The sequence below is a fragment of the Melospiza georgiana genome, chromosome 11, assembly GCF_028018845.1.
Source record: "Melospiza georgiana isolate bMelGeo1 chromosome 11, bMelGeo1.pri, whole genome shotgun sequence".
Classification (NCBI taxonomy): Eukaryota; Metazoa; Chordata; class Aves; order Passeriformes; family Passerellidae; genus Melospiza; species Melospiza georgiana.
This window is the reverse complement of record NC_080440.1, coordinates 11,142,330-11,166,192: the sequence shown is the minus strand read 5'-3', so window position 1 is coordinate 11,166,192 and position 23,863 is coordinate 11,142,330. Positions and strand designations below refer to the sequence as shown.

At 41.1% G+C, this 23,863-nt stretch overlaps 1 protein-coding gene across 2 annotated transcripts in view; it reads left to right on the top strand.

Moving 5' to 3' along the window:
* Window positions 1-23,863, top strand: part of CHCHD6 (coiled-coil-helix-coiled-coil-helix domain containing 6) — a 108,573-nt gene that overhangs the window by 39,569 nt on the left and 45,141 nt on the right. For both annotated transcript variants that reach the window (XM_058031997.1, XM_058031996.1), the window contains one exon: window positions 17,405-17,475. In XM_058031997.1, coding sequence (XP_057887980.1) covers window positions 17,405-17,475 — 71 coding nt within the window. The remainder of the gene's footprint in view (window positions 1-17,404; window positions 17,476-23,863) is intronic.

Genomic DNA, 23,863 nt, shown 5'->3' with positions numbered 1-23,863 from the left:
TTGAGAAGAGTCTTGCTAAATGTTGTCAGTTGGAGGCAGACACTTGCCCTGCTGCACAAGAGTTTATTTTCATTCAGTATTTTTATTCATTGAAAGTTGATTTAGTGCCATTGTTCTTCTGTGCATCTCAGGCATTTTTCCTGTAGTCCTGTTTAGCTCTGTTCCTCCAACATCATGTGGCAGTGTGGGCCACAGGTTAACTTATATACTCTATAAATTCTGTTATCAGTTTCAAATATTTTTTGCATTTAATATCCTTTATGTGAAAGAGATAAAAGAAATCCTCCTCATTATTCATTATCTGCAGACTTCTTTTCCCTCTTTTACCTTTCCATTTAAACTGTGCAGTCCTTACCTTTTCAGCCTCTGCTTGTGTGAATGATTTTTTCCAGGTTTCTCATTCTCCTTGTTTGTCTTTTGGCTCTTTCCCCCTAGCAGCTCTGTCTTTGAGATGTATTGACCAGAATTGAACTCAGTAGTTCTCTTGAATGCAGCAGATTGTGTGAATACATTATCCTTTTATTTGGTAATCTTTGAAAGAGTACTGTAATCTACTGGACAGAGCACAGAATTGGAAGGAAAAACCTGCTCATTTTCTAATAGCCGTTTCTCTTTTGGGAGTTGGAAACAATTATTTAGTCCATCTATCTCAGTTATTCCATCTATATGATGGAATAGCTTATAATGGGAGGGCAAAGTGTTGTGAAACAGTAAAGCTATAAAAATGCTAAAAAGGCTTTGCCTTTAGTTTTGCATGAGGTGAACTATAGGTGTACCTTATTTCAAACAGATCTTGAGAAACTCACTTTCTCCAGACAGTCTTATTAAAATTTTCGCGGGAAAAGGCATGTATGAAAAAATGATTGCAGTATTTCAGCTCTTGGGGTTTTCCCTGCATCTTCTACTAAAGCACCGGGAGAAATGAGACAATGAGTGCAGCAGTTCTGTGTCACAGTGAGGATCCATCTAGTTCAGTGTGCTGCTCCTGCCTGTGACTGAATGTCCAGGGATAGCTGTAAGAACTGAACTGGTGGGAAAAGAGACTGTGGAGTCTCCTTCGCTGGAGACAGTCAGGGAGCATCTGGACACAATCTTGTGCCATGTGCTCTGGGATGACCCTGCTTGAACAGGGAGGTGTGGGACCACGTGCCCCACTGTGATCCCTACCAACCTGACCCCTTTTGTGATCAAAGCAAGGTTATGGGGTATTTGCCCCAAATGCTTTGACCATCCTGGCCAGTCATTTTTGGAACTTCTTCTCAGAGGGCTGTGAACCAGGACTGTGTGCACAGTGCTGGGGATGCAGGGGGACCCTGAGCATGTGTGGCAGCTGTGTCAGAATCACTGTTTGGTTCTCTGTTTCTTTGTAGTGCCTGACACTTGATTTGCACTTCTGACTTGTGTTGAGCAAATGCCACACACTGCTGCTACTGGCAGCATTCGTCTGTTTTGAGTGCAGACTTGAATATATACAGTGGGTGTAGTGGGATTAAGGCAATGCTGGGATTAGTTGCTGGGCATATTCTTCCCACTGCACCATTCCTTGTCAGTTTGTCAGGGGCTGTGTGTGTGGGAAGGGGTGGTGGGCTTTGTTCTGCCTGCAGTGTGGTGCATGCTTCTTAGAGATTATTTTAATCAAATTTTATTGAACAAATTCCTTGCAGGGCATCATTACACTGGTAAAACCCTTCATCTTCCTCACTTTAACTCTGATAGTGTGTTGTAGTTGTGTGTTTCTGTCTCTTGGGTCACATGTATGTTTATGTTTTGGGGTGCCTGAAATATTTTGGTAGTGAGGAAAATGAGAGGGAAAAGCTCCTTTGAAATGACTGTTTCTTGTATGACTGGGTGTGATTGCAGGGTTGGAGCTGGTGGTACAGACATTCCATTCCACACCTGTGTTTCCAATGTGACTGTTTCATCTCCAATCAGTAATCCAGTAATGAGACCTGGCTAATTTATTATAAGTGGTTAAACTTCTAACTCTGACTTGTTCCAGTAATTTCACACCTCATCCATGTAATTTGAATTATTTCATAAAATGTGTGTCTTCTCTCAACTGTTTTGAATGAGGTTTTGTACTGTAGTGTTCCTCTGGGTGGAAAGAATGAGAGTTAGACTAATAATCTGTAGGGAGAACCTGAGACACACTCAACTTGAGAAGCTCAATATGATGTTTTTTCATGCATTTATTTGTTACTGAGAAGCAGGGAGGGAGATGGAGGCAGGTTGTTGTAAATAGGTACCATATGTACTGCTCAGAACTGGGATTTTTATTAGGGATTCTGTGTATGCTTTCTCCAAGTTGTAGAAAGGTCCTTAAAAAATATTGTAAGAAGGAAGTACAGTCTCTCCTGGAACCCTCCAGATGCCAGGAGATTTCACTTAGCATATTAGTTGTATACTTTCTCCCAAGTAAATATTTGCTTTACTCCTTTTGCTGTTTGGCCTCTTGCTGAGTTTAACCTGACAAAAGCTAAGGGCAGTGCTACACTACAACAAAAACATGGGCAGCACTTTGGAGTGGTGTAAAACAGCAGAGAAAGGCTGAAGGTAATCTTGGAAGATAAAGTGAAACTCCTTGCTGTAGATGATGCCTCTTCTTTGTTTGGGTTTTCCTAAGCTCCAGCTCCCACGTTATCTCTTGTTAGGCGGCTGTGGACTGCTGTGAGCACTGGCTGCATTAATATGCAACGTTTTTCTGCTTGTAGTTTTTCAGAGCAGTAAGTAGCACAAGAGGTATTCATAAGCTGTAGAGTATTTGTGCAAGTGGGAAAGGAATGCATTGAATACATACCTTTTTTATTAATAAGGTTGGCTGCACCTTTTTCTCTGCTTGACTTCACAAATCTTGTAATTTTGTGTGTGGCATTCATCTTGTTTGGTTTGTTTAAATTAATCTCTTTTTGCCCTTGTACTTCCCGTTTAATTCATATTTGTAAAGCATTTAGGATATGTAAAGAATGGGAGGCAAAGTTATTTTTGTTTGTTATTCCTATTGGCCTTGGTACTTCTTCTTGGAGCTGTCTCCCAGTTTAGTGTCCCAAGGTCACCCCTACATGCAAGTCCACTGTCATTTTTGGTTTATGGCTGGTGACTTGTCTCAATATAAATTTCTGCAGAAAAAAAGTGATAGAGGCCTGAACAAAAAAGCCTTCCAGAACAATACATTCGTTATCTTCATCATCAATTTTAAACAAACTCTGTGGGGCTGCACAAATTGATGTCACCTGGTAAAGATGGGGAGGGATTTCTGTTGAAGGGGATGAGAAATCCATTCCTTGAGTTGGGATGCCAGGCTTGTCTGTATCCATGAGACCTAGGGATCACTTGCCTACCTTTGAAAAAACAAGCTGTGTTCAGGTGTTATCTCCAACCAAACCCTCTGCCCTCTCAGTGGGAGTTAAAGATTCAGTGCCCTTTGATAAATGAGTTGATATGTCCTGGCAGGTGTCACTGACACCATTTGCTTTCTCCTGTAATGTCTTGGGGCTGTGTGTGAGCTATTGCCATGTGTGTAAGGGCTGCTTTGTTTGCCTCTAGTCACACTCTTGCTCTAGCCAGTGCTGTGGGTACCTGGAGGAAGAACAGCTAGTGTGAAATGAACTTCTGGTCTCAAAATATGTCTCCTTTTCAGAAGAATTTCTTGTCCCCATCTCCATAATTGAACCTTAAAATATTCTTTAGAATTTCATTTTCATTTCTTATCCAATTTGTTCAGTTCTCTGTTCATCCCCAGCCCTTCCTGCAAACCCTTCCTCTCACAAACCCACCAATGCTTTCTTTGAACTTTCAACATCTATGATGCAAAAAAGCAGTTTGCCTTTCAAGCCAGTAGAGCAGTACAGCAAAGCACCCAGTTCATCAAACTGTTGATTTAATCTTCTGAGCCCAAGAATAATCCCCAGTGTCATTTTCTGAAATAGGTTGACAAGATCCATCCTAATCATTCAGATACCTCCAGTTGCTCAGGTTGCCTGTCTGTGGCTGCTGCTCTCAGGTGCCAGTGGCTCTTATCAGTCTACCAGGGCACAGCCTTTGATGTTTGGAGAATGGAAGATCCTGTCTTGTGTGTGAATTAAATTTCTGAATGGGAGCAAACTGAATCTGAAATCATCATCTGAACCAGTTCCAACCTTCCATCCTCTTCTCCTTTTCAGTTGTTCTCAGACATTAAATGTCATGCTGGGGTACGAGCATGACAGGGAGGGCAGCATCCCTGATTTCTGCTGTCTGCAGGCATCCATTAAGGCTGAAGAGCATCTTTAGAGGAGGCTAATGCTCCTTGTGGTCTCCCTGTCTGCAGGGACAGGTTCTTTCCTTGTTGCTGGTGGCCAACACACAAACTGATTTCCAGTACCTTGTGCTCAATTCACCCATTTAATGGCTTTTTTGCTGAAAGCTTGTGATGTTTAGTAGTTAATATACCTCAGTACACAGCTTTTAGAGATCAGATAAATTGATTGGTAATTTGATGAACTCAAAGAACATCTATAATAGGGTAACTAAAATGTGTTAGATGTCAGCACAGCCTCTCTGCCTTCTCTGCAGTGTGTATGTTCTCCCTTCAATATGTGTTGACTGCTGTACAGTACATTACATCAAATTACAAGCAGCCTCTATGCAAACAGCAGCTAAGTGTTTGCTTCCTCTTCAGCCTGCAGGATTAGTGCAGAGATGCCTTTGCAGTCTGTGTGCTGAAGGGTGAACTGTCAGAGCCTTACGGTGATTTTGTTTCCCTGGCATTTAGAGTATCTCTGCAGAGGGAGAGAATGATGCTTATGGGCTGCTTCATCTTGGAGGAATCCATCCTCAGGCTCGACTTGTGAAATAAATGTGGCAATGTGTGGTTTGAACTTAGTGTCTTAACACTGAATTTAGCAGCTGAATTTAGATAACAATCTGGTATCTGGTCTCATCAGTGTATCACTATGAAGACTTGTTAAAGGCAGAACAAAAAGACCTGGAATGTGATCTTGTCTCTTTGTTAGAACTCAACACTGGAGCATTTGTCAAGTCTAGTCCAAAAAGAGCAAAACAACAGAGTCTTTTGTCTTACTTCTGAGAGCTTTCCCCATTATCTAATATTTCTGATATCCTACCTTGGCATTTTTTTATTCAACCCAATTTTCCCTTAATTTAATTTATTTTCTCATTGCCTAATAGTTTAAATTTCTGATTCCTCCCTCTTTGTGCTGTTTACATGCTTGTCTATAAGCAGAATTGGTATTTATAAATATGTGTATGTATATTTATATAGATAACACTGTTACCAATAAAAGCAGTGCTGCTTTTCTAATAGAAAGCAGCACTTGCACATCCCCTCCCCCTGTCTCTCAGCTGTTTTTACTGAGGTACAGTTGTACCTCAACAGCAACTACATCACCCCGCTGCAATAAATACCAGTGCTGCCTGTTATTTCCGTGCAATTCACCAACCAGTGTACAATTAATTTCTGGCCCTGTTATTGCACTATTGGCTATTTTATGAAGCTGTAGAGAGTTAGCAGAGTGAATTGATTAAATGTGTTCCAGACCTTAGGCTGGATTCAGTGTGTCTGCTGGGATTTCGATGATTGAAGCTTGTGCTTCTCTTGGGATATTCCGGATTTAGACTTAGTCTTGGAAATTGGTTCAGGTAGACAAAACTTCCCTGTGTGTGGAATTCACTTGCATAAGAGCCTGACTTTGGGGAATCTGAGATTTCTATTTCAGCTCACACTGGTCCTTCCACATGTGGCAGGAAAAAGGCATTACTATTGTGACTTAAAAATAAAGCCAACAGTGGGATTCGTTTTGAAAAGGTCCTTAAAATTATGGCTCTGCCCTTACAGAATATGCTGTCATCATGTTAATGGAAAATATGGCTAATAATTACTCTATAAATTGTCTCCCTATAAGATCTCAAATTTGTGCTGAATTAAGTAGTCCAAAGATCAGACTTTAGAAAGGAACTACTCCATATTTACAGCGGCTGTACCTTCTGAAGTGTTTAGTAGTTTACTGTGGGTGTGTTAAATACATGTTTCATGACAGCCTGGGGCCACTTCTCTGAAGGTTTTTTCCCCATCTGCCAGTCATTTTAAAGAAACATAAATAAAAGAGCTACTCCAATTTCTTGAACATATAATGCACATTCCCCAGAGACCAGGGTGACTCAGAAGTAGCTTGTAAATAACATGTTCAATGTTTTTAAATAGATGTGTACCATCAGGCTCACAGTGAGGTCTTCAGCCACTGAAAACTTGCTTTGCCTGTCACAGAATCTCCTGGTTTCTTGAAGATGAGGGGTGGATTTTTGTTTGTTTGGTTTTGGGGTTAATTAGTGGTTTGCCCATAAATTCTGCTGCCCCAAGCATGATCCCAGCCACAGTTTGCCATTAAACACCTTGGCTTAAATGAAGATTTCCTGGCTCACCCATTTGCATTTTAGCCTCATTGTAAATAAATATAAAATAATGGCTAGTTTTGTTTTGTTTTAGTTAAAATAGTAAACATACATCTCATATGCAGTAGAACTGTGTAGGAGTTGTACCTCACAAATGTGGAAAGGAGATTGCCCTGGTAGGTGTTCAGCAGTGGAGTGGCCAGCAGGTAAAAGATGTTGCCCTGCACAGAGGACAGCAGCAGTGAGGAATGGCCACAGAGCCAGGACATACTGAGAGGCTGCTGAATCTGTGCCCATCTCCAAGAGGCCACAGAGGAGCAAGGATGGGAGAAGAAAATGTGGGAGCTGAGATAAAGCTCTAAGCCTCTGGTTTGAGGAGACTTGTAATAACTAGGTTATTTTATGAGAAGAGCTAGCTTTTTTTTTCCTTCCCAATTACTGCGTTTCGGGTCTTTTAATAGGAAAACCAGCTTAATTCCTTCTCCTTTCTTCTGCCTCCCCATTCTTCTGAACAGAAGCCAAATTTTTTCTTTCATAATTTCAAGCTGCAAGGTTGCTTTGAGCTTGCACGCCTGGGTCAATTGAGGAGTGCCTGGGTTGTGGATTTTTTTTTTCCCCAGAGATGTCTCATGATGTACTGGGCAGTACACAGAAATCATCTTAATTTGCCCTGACATGCAGCGAGCTTTGAACTGGTTGGACTGTGGTTCTTGATCAGAGAAGACGACTCATATGGGCGTGTAAAAATGCTGTATTGTGTGTCTGTCTGTGCATGGATATGCATTTTTTTTAACCTCATTTCTCATAATAGTTATGTATACCACAGAATTTCCTTTGGCTGTTTAGGGAATTAAATGTAGTGGATGAGACCTCTCACCTTTAGGTCATTTGTTGAGATGCAGCAGCAAAAAGCCATTATGCCTGATGGTTAATCACTCATTCGTGTGGCACTGAGGTGACTCTTCCTGCAGCTAGAGACAAGGGTTTCTTGCAGGAAGAACAAAAAAAAAAATCTCCCGTAATAGTGTCCTAACTGTTGATTCCTGTGAGAGCATCCTAGGGAGGAACACAGCATTTGTCCTTGCTGGCTGAAAAACAGAACAGTGCTGGGTTTTAAGTTTGTGTGTTCATTTTTTTCTGTGGAGAGAGGATTTACCTCCAGGTCTGAAGTGTTTGTGGTGTTTGCTTTTATTCCCTCCTGTTGTTCCCCAGCAAAAGCATAGTTCTGTCTCTTCTTTGTGTTCCTGTTGTCTTGAGCTCAAGCTGTCTCTAGTTGAAGATCTTGAATTTTTTACTTGGTCTTGTCCAGATACAGGTGAAATACTGATATGTTTTTTTTCATGAGCCTGAAAAAAATACCCAGTTATAAAAATCACTGTTTCCCCAGCCTCTTTTTCTTACAAAGTTTATCAGCTACAGCGACAAGCCCCTGATAATTAGGATGCTTATACCAAAATGTTTCTTCTGGAACTTTAAGCCTACCTATATTTCCTTTTCATTTAATGCCAAGTTCAAGGTCTGTTGTTGCTTGTATGCAATAATCCTTACTGTCAGACTGTGTTTAGAGATTAAATTCTGAGTAGATTAGCTTGCACCTATGAATGTGTGGTACACTGTGCATGTGACATTCTTCCATTTATGTTCCTGAGAAGCCTTGGCAGCAAGACATTGTGAGATTTTTCAGGTTTAATGTTAATAAGTAACTATTCCTATTATTGTTTAATAGGCTAAAAGTGAGACCTGCCTTGTTGCCTTTCCTGTGCCTGGATTCTGTAATGAAAGTTCCATAACTGAGCTGGTGGTGCCCAAAAGCTGTGTGAGGCCAGGGGTGACATCCTGCCCCAGGGCTGTGTCCAGAGTGGTCCCTGCCAGAGATGGGAATGAAGGAGTTGTGTGGCTGCTCCTGCTCTCTGTGGGTGTTGGATTTTCATGCTAATGTTTACAGCTTAATAGCCCTGCTGTGAAAGTGCCTCTCTCCATTGGTTGGAGCTCTGTGGTCCTTCTGGGCTCCTCTTTGGAGCCTTCCCTCTTTGCCAGCTGCACAGGTGTCTCTTCAATGCCCCTTTAGAGGAGGCAAAACAGCTGCACTGAAAAACAGGTGAAAGAGAAGATTGCTAAAAGCAGAGAGAATGAGACTGTCAAAAGATGGAAATTGCTTACAAATATTTTCTGATTCCTTTCTTATCCCTTCTGCCATCCTTTATCCTTTGTCCTCCTTGTGTTTTATTTTTATCTTAGGATAAACATCTCATTTATTTTCTGTTTCCTGTGTGCTGAATTTCAATCTTTTGAATGGTAATATATATATAAAAAGATACTAGTATTCCTTTCTCTGGAATCACTGATGCCTCGCAGGGCAAACTGGAGGTTATGTGACAGTGATATTGTAAAGGCAGGCCAAAGGACTCTGTGTTAATCCATTTTCTTTTTCTTGTTATCAATGTTTTGTTTTATATTTTATTTTTATTTCTAAATAGTAATCAATATTTATTTGTAGAAATAGTTTAATAGCTTTTTTGCCACCTGTAAAACACATTGTTGCTTTATAATGTTTGTCCAACTATCACTAATAAGGGAGAATGACATAAAGTCATCCTTTGTAATACTATTTTTGAACTGTGGAGCTGGGGACTTTTTCCAGGTATTCATTAACTGAGGTTTCTAGCTCACTGGAAGATAAGTGAACATTGTCCCCATTTTAAAAGTGAGACCTTAATGCTTTAGGTTAGTATTTTCTATAATAGCTTTTTTCTCTTCACTTTTTGGTTATCTGGGTATTAGTGTATTTCTTCAGATGTGCTGATTACCCATAAGTTGAGCTTGAAGTTTTGAATAATGAGCTCCTGAGCATCTCCAGACAGAGCCGTGAGCCAGCAGGCACTTCTGAAAGTGTGGATTTGTCTGTGTCATTAACCGTGTACAGTGACCTGTGAAGTCCTAGCAGTCTTTTTGGCTGTAATCATTAAACCAGCCTCTCCTACAGGATAAAATGGGAAGAGAGCCTGCAAGCACAGTGAGAGAACCTTGACTGAAAATACAAATATCTTCAGAAAATGCTCTGGGAGTAATAGTAATAAAGAAAAAGTACAGTGGCAAAATAAATTGCTGCTGATACAATTTTTCTTCCTCTCTCAAGTTTGCCTCTAGTATGGCAGATTTTCTCCCTTCGATAAATAAATGCAAAGATGGGAATTGCTGCCAAAAACTGTCACATTTCTGGAACTTTCAGCCCCTGATTATTCACATTAAGCCTCTCCCCCCCACCCCCCAGCAGTACAGTATTCTGAATATGTACACCCACCATTCTGTCAGATCTGTGCAGTCTGTGTCTGGTTCATCTTCTGTGTCTTTGATGTGCTCCATAACGTAGGCAAAGAGAGGTCTGATAGTCTCTCTAAAAACCTGACAGTTTGTGTGACAATCTGTCCACGAATCCACAGGCTCCTTGTCAACCAAATGAGCCTTTGAATATCAGAGGTTTCAGAACAGCGCTTGCAGCATTGCATATGCACCAAGGGGAGAGTACAACAGGCTTCCTTGTAACCTGAGAGATGTCTGCCTTTCCCTTAATCATTCCAGGGACATCTCATCATTGCTTGTTGGCTGGTTCTCAGCCCCGCACATGTCGGGGTTATTTAGCAAAGCTTGATTTACTGGGAACTGCACGTGGAGAATAATTTGTAGTTGGGAGTAGAGGAAAAACCCCGGGAGGGGGTGGAACTTCCAGGCTTTGGCTTACTTCTGTTTTTCAGCGTTTTTTTGTTTGTTTCTTATAGCGACTCTCTTCCCTGCAGTTCCTTTACCCATGCAAGTGTATGGATGTGATGCATTTTCTTCAGTATTCTCCAGTTCTCTTGTGCATCCTCTTTCCTTGTGTTCCTCTATTCTGCCTTTCTCTGGGAACCCAGTGTACTGCATTCCTTAGCTACCTGTTGTGTAAAAGGATGGGGTCATGAATTTAACTCAGCTATTTTTTTTCAGCTGGGACAGGAACTGTTAACTGGGCCAGCTGCTGCAGTTTATAAATGGGACTTTGGGATATTCTCAGCAGAGAGATGGAAGTTATAGCTGCAGCATGACTGTCCGAGGTGGTGGGAGTTTTGTTGGAGGCTCTGTCAAATACCAGCTTTGGCATGATGGCATTAAATCTTAGCTAAAATGTTCCTTCCTTCCTTTCTTCCTTCCCAAAATAAGCTCCTGTGACAGGCCTGACAGGGGAATGTGCTTCGTATCTTTTTTATTGTATGACAAGTATTTGATGGCTGCCAGTTTTGTTTGATGGAGTTTTTTTTCCCCTCTTTATTCCCCCTTGAAAGTGCTGGTCAGCCTTTGAGTGAAACTTCCGCCTGTATTTCTTAGCACTCTTGATATTCTGGCAATTTCTTTCTTTTTTCTGTTTCCCTTGGCATCGATTTCTCTGCATTCCTGTCACTCTCTCATGGACAATGCTCAGTTGTTTGAGGCAGCATCCTGTGATCTCGGAGCTCATCCTGCTGGTGTGGTGGAGCTGCCCAGCACAGGTGCCGGGGTTTGCCAGGGGTGCTGTGCCCTCCGTGCCGTGGGCACCACGTTATCCCTGCAGGTCAGGCACGTGCAGGACTCCTCTGAAGCAGATGCTGAAAACTCTTGATGTTTAATCGATGCCTGGGAAGCCTGTTTACCTGCACTTGTCAGGTGTAATTGATTTGGGCATTTACTGTGAATTCCTCACCTTAGCTAAACTTCCAGCTGGGAGGAGAGCAGGGTGATACTCCCCTGCAGCAGTACTGGCATTAATCTGGGCCTTTCACAATGCTGTTGCTGTCCTTTCTAGAAAGCCTGAGTTACCTGCTGGAATTTTATGGCCTTTCTCTTTGAAGCCCCTTTTACTTTCCAGAGTTTGTTTAAAGAATTGGCAGTGCTTTGTTTGTAGTCTTTCAGAAGAGTGTGCTTTAAAGCAACCTCGTATAAACACAATGTTTTTCTCTTTTCTCCTTCTTCCCCTTTTAATTGCTTCTGTAGTAATAATTTCTTCTCTGACTTGAAGATAACATAAGGCTTTTCTGCCTGCTTCCAGTGAGGCACTTGAAGCTTTTGGAAGTCCCTAAAACCATTTTGCTGTGGGGTACCTGTTTTTAATTAGACTCTTCCCAGGGTACCTTCATAGACAGCCTGACTCTGGTATGGGATCACAGCCTGGGTTTGTAAACCCATTTTCACTCGGATGGAGTATCTCGGTGTGGGACCCTGGTTCTGGGAAGTTCTGGGATGCATATTTTTATTTAAGTCACCATGTGCTTTAGGGACTGTAGCTTAACCTTTTTGTACCTAGTTATCCTGTGTTATCCACAAGGTAAACCCAGCCATGTTCCTTCTCCCCAGCTCTGCCTCCCTCAAGCTTTGTGGAGATACAAAGTGTTCTGTGGGATTTTATCTGTGAGAAGTTTTCTAGATATGCTACAGAATTAATATTTTGCTTTCAACTCGGGATAATATTGCAGACATGAGAGGATCTGTTCAAAGAGGAATGTACTTCTGCTCCTGACTAGTTTAACTTGTCTGTGTTCTTACTGTGGACACTACTCTCTTTATGCTTTCTCTGAATCTTAATCCAAAATTTATGATCTCACAGCTTATTGCCGAAGGAAAGAATAGAATGGAACAAATTCAATGCTCTCATTTCATTATTGGTCTCAGCGGGAGGAATGGATGAACCCACACATGAACAGCAAACAACAGAGCTGTGTTTAGAAGTTGGCTTTGGCTGAAAAAAGTCTCTTTTTTTTCATATCAGCAAGCTGTTTGTAGTTCCTTGCATCTTTTCTCTGTTACCTTTTAAGAAAAAAAGCATATGAATTTTCAAAAAAGCAGTTTAACCCTTAACTTCTATGCTCTAGTGATATGCTCTATAGGCATGTTTCTCTTCCTTGTTAATTGGCTTTTATTTTTATGTGCATTTGATGGGAAGGAGGAAATGTGAATGATCTAACTGCTTGCTCATACCAGCAGAAACTCCAGAGGAGTGAGCTCAGGAGGTGAAGAGATTGTTTCTTGCAGCATATTCTGAAATTCCCAAACTCCCTGTTTTGGACCAAAGCTGATAGCAGTGATTGATTGTGTGAGTTGATTTTAACACATCCACAGGGTCATCCAGTGAACAGATTGGTTTGCCTCATCTGCCTCTGTACCTGAGGGAGGGATGCAGGTACATGGGGTAATTTTTCAAATCTGTTAGGAGCCGTTTGCGTGAGACTTCTGAGTGGTGAGAATGAACAGCCTGATGTGCAGCGCGTGTGAAGCAGTGACCTGCTGAGGTGTGGGCACCCTGGGTGCACCTTTGCTGCCCTGAGGCACTGCTGGCAGCAGAGCTGGCTCCCCAAGCTGGCACTGGCCCGTGTTTCTCTGCAGCTTCCATGGCAGCAGCTGCATCCAGGGCACGTGTGTGCTGCCTGTCCCCAAGAGCATGCAGGCAGGCCACAGTTGTACTGCTCCTCAGGATGGTGTGAGGTCTTATTTCTGGCTTCAGAAGCAGCTGGAAGCAGGAATTTGAATGTCTTCCAGCTGACATTTGATATGCAAGAAGTAATCTTTGCTTTCCTTACCTGTTTCTCTCAGAAATTTGCGGTGCCCTTGTGGCGCACACCGTGTAATGCCCCACTCACAGCACTGCCTCTTGTGCTCTTTTGGGTTTGAGAGGGGCTTGCAAAGGGCATTTTGGTGCAGGCTGGTGAGCGTGGATGTCAGGAGAAGGGATGGAAGCAGCACGTCTGTCAGGTGCGAGGCAGATTGCACCATCCAATCTCCGGCTGTCGTCTGCAGCATTTGTCAGGGCCTCCACTGCCCTGCTCCCTTTCATCACAGCTATCACTGGCATTCATCTAGGCTGGCAGCATTTCAACAGCTGTTAATCCTCTTTGTATCTCTAAACACTGTGACCACTGACAAGCTTCTATACTCTGAGGTGTCAGAATATCTCAGGATATCTGTGGTGATGGTGGTTGGGTTTGTTGGTTTTAAATCAAGACACCTTCTAATCTATTGACCTGAACTGAAACGGATGGAGAAATCTTTGTCTCAGTGTCAGGTTTTTAATGCTGCTGCTTGATGCTCACAAATAATTTCACGTGAAATCTGGTTAATTTTGATTTCCTCTTGCTTGTTTTGATCAGTTTTCTGTTTTACATGTTACTGCAAGTAGCACATGTTTCACTGAAGTTGTAAGGAATATGGTTTAATGTCAGTGTGAGAATGAGCTGGCAGGGTTTTCTCTTTATGTTTCAATTACTTTCCCTCCAGAAATAACCCTGAGAACTCAGTCTTCTGTTATTATGTCTTCTTACTTTCTTTGCTATATGTTCTGCAAAGGGCCTGGGCAGTGTAGTGAGGTGTAGTAGTGAGTGTTGGAGTTTCTCTGCATGTTTGCAGCCAGGGAGGAATGCTGAATTAAAATTACTCCAAATTTAGCTCTAAGTTTTAAAATTGATTCCCTTTGGAAGGGAATTTTTAGCACAAGGGTGTTTTGATGAGTGGAGAGCAAGGGTATAGCAGCAAATCTGTTGTAGAAAAAGAGCAGAGTAAAGGAAAGTGGTTCTGTTGCACTTTAGGCTCTGGTTATGTATTTTTACAACTTCTTGGTGTTTTTATTATTTGCTACGAACCATCATTTAATAGCAGGGAAAAATCTTTGAAACTAACATTTCTTTGCTTAGTTTGTTTGTCTTCTCTGGAGAGCTCTCTCCCCATATGACAAAGCTCTGATGTTCTGAAGTTGACTCCCCTAAGGCTCAGCTTTATTGAGAGAAGTGAAACATTTTAGGTGGTTCATTCATTCTTTCTGTGTCTTTTGTTATTTGAGCCCTTATGGTGTCCTTTGGTCATGTTTTTAAACTTATTTCTGCAACTAAGACTGCCAGGAGCTTTATTTAATAATAGTTGAGGTCTCATGTTCAACTTTTTCTTTGTGAGCTGCCATTTTATCTCAAGCATCAAATAATGTGAAAGTAAATTAAAAGCAGCGTTCATGTCTTGTAATTTCGTGTGGAATGTTCTCTCTTTTACTGTACCACTGAATATCGTTTTATGAAGATAAAGGACTTCACTAAGACTACAGGCAGCTCAGACTTTGTTTCAAGTGCAAATACCACACCTTGATCCTGCTGAATAGCCCTTGTGTGGAGACGACCCTGCTGAAGCTGGAGGAAGTGCTCAGGTGGTTCCTGGCTTAGCTCCTCGTTTGCAGCTATATTATAAAGCCCTCCAAAGTTCTAGGCCACTGGAACATTCTCTCCTGCCATAGTGTAGTGGGTAAACTGCTGAAAATGAAGCAGATCTTCTGTTTGAAGTAGTATAGATGAGAATGCTTGGAAAATTATTCTCTATTAGTAGAAGCCCCAGATCACAGAACCTGCTGTGTCTGTGCCCATGCTGAAAGGCCCTTCTCATGCCCATTTAGCCCATTTGTTTCTCATTTAATGCTTAGGACAAAAGGGAATGTGGCTTTCCCAAGGTTGGAAAGGGTCTAAAGGCCAAGGAAAATGTATTTTTAAAATCTCCTTGTTGAACAAACTCAGATTTAAATTGCAGCCCCCTGTTTTTATTACTTGGGGAAGTGTTTGAAGGTACTGACTCATAGCATTAGAAATATTGTTTTATTGGGTTTTAGGGTTTTTGGAGGGGAGAGGTCTCGACCAAAAGCAAGAGGCCCAGTTGGATGATAGGGAAGGATGTTTCCTTTTCATTTTTAAAACTCAGCAGCTTTATCTGCATGTTGAAGGTGTTCTGTGCCCCTCCTCAATCTTTGCATGGTGCCTGGTGGTTGCTTTGGGACCAAACTTTTCCTCCTTCCCCTCACTGAGATCCTTGCCTCTGTTCAGGCTCTCACTTGCCTGCTTTTAGCACCTTCAGAATTCAGAACTAAAGCCTGGGTTCCTTTCCCAGCTATTTTTGTCCGTGTCTGTCGCTGATGTTGTTGAAGATGAGCCTGACCCAAGTGCTGGGCAGTTGAACTTTAATAAAGTAGGTAAGGTTGTGCCACAACCACTTTAATCAACAGCACATCCAGCAAATGATTCTGTTGGCTATTGTCACTTCCTTCAGGTGGGTTAAACTCGACCTCATGCTGGGGCTCACGTACAACAGATTTGTTCCTGTTTTCCTCTCCTGCTGCTGTTTCACTGCAGAGTGCTGCAGGCTAATAGTGTCTGATGGGACTACTTCCTATTGCCTGAAAAATGTTTAAATTTGCTACCTTGCTTTCTCTTTTTCCCACTTTCTCTCATTCTGATCTCTCAGATCCAGTCCCTTTGAGAAATCAGACAGTATGAAATATGAAAATTGCTCGGGTAGTAATTGGAGAAATGGTGAGACCTTTGAAGCCCAATGGAGATAACGCTTACATCTACTTATTCACATTATTTAATTTTTAATGGCAAATTTAATTAATGAAGCACAGGTCTTGTGGTTTCATGTGTGAATAAGTAACAGCAGGGAGCTGTAAGTCATGAGGTCTGTTTACAGGCCAGAGAAAAAGGCACCATTAAAAGCTGAACTTTTCAATATAGGAAGGAGAAAAATGGATTTAATAGCATTGAAGTTTGACCACTCTGTAATAAGTAAGTAAACAAAAACATTAATGATAATTTGTTGGTAAAATGCATTTTGAAGTGGTTAGTCCTTCATGATTCCTCAGTTTAAATCTGTCTCCTAGGTCAAAATTTGAAAAGCAAAATCTGTTCTGTGTTTCTTTTGGTATGTAACATAAATTCAGGCACTAAAGATAAAGCGCTTAAATATAGCATCTTGAAGCCCAGGTTCTGAAAACCTTTATAAACCTTTCAATTAGCTGAGCTTCACACAACTTCAGAGATACAGGCAGCTGTTATCCCTCACTTGCAGATGGAAAATGGTGACTTGCCCAAGATTGCACAAGTGGCAGAACCACTAATAGAACTTGAGTTATATCTGTCCTTTCCTTTTTCCAACCATTGAACAGCGTATGTTGGCTCATCATGTGCAGGACCAGCTGCATTTATGGGAAAATAAATGAAGAAGGGCAAGAATAGTATTCTATATAAAATGACCAAATTTGGGGAGAGACGAGATAGCAGCTCGAACCGGCCCTAAATGAATAGCTGTCCTCGCTTTCAATACCATTTTGTCACTTTTTTTGATTGATTATTGCATATTTTCTGCTTGTGCCTTTTCAGAGTAAGAGCCTTGCAGATGAGCTTTGTGCCAGGCAGTTGCCAGTGGAGTCCAGAGGCTTTGCCTAAAGCAGCTTTATCAGCAGCTTAGTGACACAGACCTGTAGTGCACTCACTGGGGGAGTGCAGCCCTTCCCTCCTGCTGATTGTGCCTGGGAGGCTCCTCAGTGCAGCCCAGAGGAGGAATTCATCCTCCACATTCAGTGACTGAGCAGTTGTGAGCTAAAACTCTTTCTGTGCAAGTTCAGGAGAATTTAATGCTGCAAACCTCTTAAGCCCTGCAGCAAGACACTCAAGCCTGTGTTTGGCAGTGCCTTAGCTGAGACCTGATACACCTCCCTATGTTGTTAGAAGGGAAACAGGCTGCATAATTTTCTTTTAAAGAATAAGTAACATAAGTAGAAGCACTGAAATGTAGAATGGGTTTTCCAGTGATAGCAGCCCGTTTTGATACTTGCATGTCAGTGACTTACAAGATCCTTCACAGCAACTAATGAAAGTAGAGAACAAAACATGACCAAACTCAAAATAGCTCTGTGCTAGAAACACCTTGTTTTAGTGGTTGCATGGAATAACCAAAGCTCATGGTTGGTTGATAGTGACCTTTTCCCCCTTTTTCCTTTGACAAAAGTGAGCCTTGGAATGAGGGATGTGTTATGGCCTTGATACATTTTGTTGAAAATAAAATCGACTCGTAAGTATTTCTGGCATTCTTTGAACTGAATATTCTGTTTGTTGTTGGAAATTGTTATTAATTATAGAAGATGACTTTGTGACAAGATAAGATCTGATATGCCTTTAATTTTTAGAGCTGAGCATTCTATTCTTTGTTTCAGAATGCAGAGATCTACAAGATGACATCTGAGCAGTATCAGGAGGCAGCCGCCAAGGCAGAGGAGCGGATAAAGTGAGGAACCATTTTTGTTCTTTTCAGCAGTTTCCAGTTGCATTTCATAACATTTTGTGTGTGGCTTCTGGATGTTCCTGTAAACACAGTGTGAAGTTGCCTCCTGTCAGGTACTGAGGGGGCTGAGGAGGTGCAAGCTGACATCTTCTCTTTCTGTGCTAAGCTTGCAGGGTTTAGTATAAAGTTGATAGATCTTGCAAGGAAGCATGAGGGAGAAGAGAGGGACTTAAAAAATTAATAATAAATAGGAATATTTACTAGGGTTTTCAAAATAGCAATGGAACATGTTTAATCTGTTCCAACTTTGACCCATTGTACTTAACCCACACACTGTAGCACTGGGCTGGTGCATGGGGGTAGGAAGAATGGCACCACTTCTAAAGTTTTCATTGTCCAGGGGAAAACAAGATAAACAGTCTAAATCTCATCCCTGTTAGTTTCAAATTAGAGTTGTAATTTTCATGAATGTTTTCTTAGAATGGGTGCAATGATTTTTCTGGTCTTTTTTATTTGCCTTAGTACAATAAGTGGACCTTTAATGTTGCCTTTTTACTGTGAGCATATATAGTGTTTAAATTATATTTGTATTTGTCAGTAGTGTTATATAACTTATTGTTCCACATGCACTAACAGCTGCCCAAGAAAAAATATTTTCTATAATTCTTAAATATTAATGAGGCTAAAGCAATTACGCTGTCAAGAGCAGCACTCGAATCTCAGTTGGGTAAACAGTTGGCCAACATGCAATAAACTGGAGTAGCAGCATATGTAGTCCGGTTGGGTCCAATCCAGAGTCTACAATACTTAATTGCATAAATAGATAATATAGTAGTGATGAATATATTAGTGGGGTGTGCAGTATATTGTGCTGTCTTTATTTAAAATTATGTTTAACTGCCAAAGTGTCACATAACCTGTTGTAATTTCACATTTTTGTTTGGACAGTCAAGCAATAAGTTGCTAAAGAAGCCAAAACAAGGCAGCTAACACATCATTTGCATTTCCATCCTGTTTTCCATAGCAGAATTTTAAATTCTCTTTTAAAATAAAATTTAAAAAATTCATAGGACATAACTTTCTTATAATCTTTGATCAATGGAATATTTTCTTGGATTTGCTTCTGCAAATGTGTGATCAGTTGTTGTGAACTTGTGTAGTGGTGATTTATCCTTGTGACTTGGTAAAGGAAGTAATTGGGACCTGGGATTGTGTTCTTCACTTACTAGTATAGCCTGTAACTACCTTATTTTTTTATAAGTAGTCTGAAGGTTGGTTCCTGATGTTTCAGTTTCCTTTGATCTGTTCTGTTTCTTGTGGAAACAAAGACTGGTAATGTAGGAAATTCAGGAATGCAACCATTTCTTGCAAAGGTTAGTGGCAGAGACCAACACAAATGCTAATGAATTCTTTCTTTCAAGATTCAGAGAGTGTGCTTGTGGTCTCTTAAGGGTGTCTTCCCCTTTTCTTTGAGCCTTTATCATCTAACAGTCCCTGGCTTCTGGCCTTATTGTACAGTGCTCTTGAATTTGATGGCACTATGAACTTGAGCCATTATAAAGGGAGAGATTCCTTGGGCTGTCTTCTTTGCAGCAAAAAGAGGCACCTGCCCTGATGGAATTTTGTGTGAAAAAATAACGTGGCTGGAGGTATCTTGAAAAGGGACAAGATGAGTGGCACGAGTGAAGCTGAGGGTGAAGTTGAATATCTTGCATTCTAGTTCTTCACAATAGAAATTGCCAGCAGTAGCCAGGATTGCACTGAGCTGAGCTTTGGAGTTCATGGTCTGGGACTGATAATGCCCTTTGATAGTTGTACATGCAGGAAGAATCATAGCTTTCCCCCATCAGCCTGCAGTGTGTCACTTCCATCAGCATGCAGTGACCCTTTTCAGATTGCTGCTTTGTGTACAGCACACTGTGCAAACACTCCTGAAACGTTCTTGTGCCTCACACCTGGGTCATGATAGGCTGGGACAGGGGAAGGTTCCTTCCTACACTGGCATCCATGCTCAACTGGTAGGACTTGAAGTCTGTGAGTTGTGAGGTTCTCTTGTCAGGCATCCTACATTCAAGTCATTCTACAGCCTGTTTATTGTAAGAGCCTACAAGATCCTGTGACTTCACTGGAATGAGTAGTTTGCTTATCCTCTTTTGCACTTTCATATTAGACGTACTAGCACAGTTGGTGCTAAGATAGGTTAGACTGATTTATGCAGATCTAGTTCTTTGGTTCACAGGAATAAACTGACACTCCTGCAAAACTATGTGAAGTGGAATTTCAGCCAAAGTATGAATGAAGTACAGGTCTACCTCTTTCCAGTGCTGAGCTATGATATCTCCTTAAGGAAAGGAAGCCAGGAGTTGCACTTTCTCCAACTGCAGAGAGTCCACATCCTTTACCACAGTGTCTCTTCCTGAGCTTCTGTTATCCCTGTTACACTGTGAAGACCTGCCCCTGGCACTTGTGCCCTGTGAGACCAGTCTGTATTTGTTCTCTGCCACGGTGTATCAGCAGAGCTGATGGAGGAAAAGGGAAATAGGGCTGGGGCTCTTTCCACAGTGAGTACTCTGTTTTCCAGAATCTGTGTCAAAGCAAAGAGAAGAAATATCTGAAACAAAACTCCAGTGTTTTCTTGGCATTTAATGACTTTTGTAATTCTTTTATCAACACTTACAGCTCTGCACAAGTGGTCAAGCATTCCATGGACTGTTTCCACTCCTTAGTGGTTGTCAAGCATTGCAGGATTTAGGAATATTGTACACCTTTCCACCAGTGACCCTTCACAGCATGCCTGAGAGGTAGGCAAGTAAACCTTCCTGTCTCCCTTTGTATAAAAACAGAAGTGAAGTACTTAGTGCTGAGCTTCATATTAAATCACTGACACAGTCATTAGCTCTTGGTTTCCACTTCAAGGCTTGCTGCCTGCATGGCCTGACTTGTGCAATGGACTTTGTTCCTCATCTCTTTACCTGAAGCCAGCCTGCTCTCATCTCCACATACCTCCTATCAGAGTGTCTCCTTCTCCTTTCTTCTGGGCTCTGTCTAACCTGTTTTATTTCCTCCCAGCAAAAAGATCTTAGCAACAAGATACCACTGAGCACAGCTTTCAGCACCTTAAGCAACTTGCTCTTGTTGCTTCTCTGCTGTGGTGAATTGGACAGTTGCCATGGACATATTGTCTCAACTATGTTGTTATAATTGGCGCATTGTTATTTTTCTCTTTTGTTAACTAACAGAATTAAAGTCAGGGGACCTAGAACTTCCCCTGCCTTCTTTCCCTGTTTAGCAAACTATGCACATCAGTAACCACCCACAAAGGAAGCAGCGTGTAAATAAAAAGCCAGTGCTCCCCACCCTTCCCTTCATTCCACATCCTTTTCTCAGTGTTCATAGAGCCATGACTCAGACTGGGTTTAGAGAAGACAACTTGCTAATCCCCTCCCTGCTACAGAGAATAAAATGGCATTTCATTCCAAGCTGTATTAATGCACTCGCTCCAGGGATAAAGCAGCACTCCCAAAAGGCAGTGGCCAAATTTTCTTTCTGTTGCGTTGTCTTTGTCTTCTTTTGAGTGTTACATTTAGATTAGCTTCTGAGGATTAAATGTTATTACAGTCCCTGAATCTGTTAAGGGGAAGGAAAAAAACATCAGTAAAGAGGTTATGGCTTAGTGCAGCACTCTAGATTTATCCTCAATATGCTGGTTTGGGGTTTGGTTTTGTTGGTTTTTTTGAGGGTTTTTTTTTTTGTGATTTATTTTCTTTTGTGAAGGTTGTCTTATCACTCCTTAAAAAATTATTTATTTTTTGTAGTTGTTACTTTTAGATGCAAGAATTGGCCTGGGTGGGGGTGTGACTCTAACAGGTAAAGCTGCAGGAGTTGGGTGAGGGGATTAGGAAGCTGTTAAAAGATAAAATTGTTCTGAAGCTGAGTTTCCCTCTGAAATCTCCCTGTAGCTTTCAAAACTGTTTCTGAAGCTGCTTGCTGACGACTCTGTTGCTTTGCATGTTGTGCTGAGAGGACTGCATATGCTTTGTGCTGTTATGAAGGAGTGCATAAAGAATCTCAGTTAATCTTATCCTGGTGGAGATCAGCTGTGAATCCAAGGCAGCTTTCCAATGGAGAAACTGCCAAAGAGATTTACTCCATGTAGGACCTACTATGTGAGAGTTTCATTTAATGGTCCTAAGGTCTTTAAACTTAATGGACATGAGTATTTAAAGTGATTACATTAGAGAAACCAGCAAGCAGTAAGTATCCTCCTGGCTGAATGTGGAGTAGAAAACCACACTGACTCAGTGAGAGTGGGGGAAGAAAGATTATAGATGGATTGTCTGCTGGCAACAGGGAATGTACGGCTTGCTTTCAGTACTCATGGAAATAAAGGTTTTATTGAATTACACAAGATTTTATGAGGCTGATGGCCCCTCAGAATGGTAAGATTAGCTGGAACCTAGTGAAACTACCTATTTTTGTTTCTTTATGTAGATATGGAAAGTTTATAAAGTAGTTATGTGAGTTTATATTGAGTTTGTTAATCTTGAAGTCTACTATGAAGCCTTGGGTATTTCAGCAGAGGACTGTGCCCAGGAGACAAGGTCTGAAACAGTTATTATATGGACAGTTGTGAAGCCAAAGGAGAAGGGTAAAGGCATCATAGTTTTCAAACAAAATTGCTCTGGGATTTCTCCTATCATTAGATTAGATAAATGATTAATTTAGTGTTGAAATTAAGAACCTCTCCAACAGGGATTTAAGAGTTTTCAGGAGTAAGAAATTGATTATTGCTGAAAGCTTATCCAGAGCCTTACCTCAGCATAGTCCTTTTGTGCCCTGCAATGATGATACCTTCACCAAAATTATTTGACTTCATCCTGTCATCCAGTCCTGTTCTTCCCTTGGTGCTTGGTTTGTGCTAGCTGTTCCTTCTTCTGTCTACACTAAGTCTGTTTCATAATCTTCAAATAAAGAGATCAGTTATTAGTCAAAGCTTTTCTGTTTCTCACTTTTATGAAGTTGCTCTTAGTAGGAAATTAAAATATTCTCTAAGAGATTATAATGCATGAGTTTCCTCAAATTTATTTCAGAAGAGGGCAAAAGTATATGGGTGAATTTTGACTTTGTGTCATTTTACCTGGTGTACATTTTACTGGAAGAAAAAGTTTCTGGTCACTTTCAGTTCTGCTTCACACAGCTTTTCACTCATTACCTTAGGATGTAAACATTTTCCTTATGAATTCTGGGAGGCCTATTGCTAACGAACTGCTTGTACCAGTGCATTGATTTCCTAGCAACATATATTCCCCTACAGCTTTAGGAATATGGTATGTGGAAACAGAAGTTGAATATGTGCAGTGGATTTGCATAAATTTTCCAGTTGGGCCAGATTATTCTTTTTTTGAACCAAATTTTAAATCTTGAGAATTTATTAGATTGTGTGCTTTATCCAAGCTGTTGAATGTTCTTTCTGAAGTTCAGTTCTTGATGATTACTAAGATGCTGCTTCTAAATAAGATTTTTGTTTTGCCCAGTTAGTAAAATGAGTAACATTGAATCTAATATTCACAGTATTGTGATTCCTGTCATGCATGATGAGGGATGAGTCCAATGAACTGAGGTTGCAGTTCTGTTAGGTCTGAAAAACTGGCGTCTCTTCAAAACTGCAGGAGCATTTCTTCACTGCTACATGGGTGGATACTTGGGCATTTATAAAATAAGATCTGAATAGCAAGGACTCAAATAGCAAAGGAAGAGGTGCCAAAAACTCCATGTAGTCTGTTAGGGATGTTTCTGTTGCTATCGATTTTTACAAGAAAAGCACTTGTTTTCTGTAGTAATGTTGCCTTTATAAAGCCCTTAGATCAGGGTTTGTTGGCAGGCCAAATCCAAATTGTTTTCAAAAGCATGGATATTTGTGCAGCTGTTAAAACAAACCTCAGTCATACTTTGTGCATCAGAGGACATGAAATATTTCAGTTCACAGCTCTTTATTGTGGAGGATACAGTGGAAGTAAAAGCAGATCTCTGCCCTCACATTGGGAATTGCATATTCCAATGTGTACCATGGTGAAAGCAAGATTTCTCCAGGTTTCATAGTATCTTTTTATGTATTTACAAATTATGGCAGATCCACACCGAAATCCAGAACTTTTTGTGCCTTTGGCCTTCCCCTCCCCTTGGCTTGAGGTGGGAAAGGTGTAAAGAATAGTAATTAATGACCCAGCTTAGCCTATTCCTGCTGTGTTTTTCTGCCTGTCTTCAGTGTGTGTGTGGTGTAGTGTGCTGGTGGTAATGGTGTGGGGCTGATCTGTAAAGGACTGAGGTTAAAGTTGTCTGGGGAAGCTTTCCATAAAGAGTGGTGAATTAAAGATGTCAGAAGCAATAATGC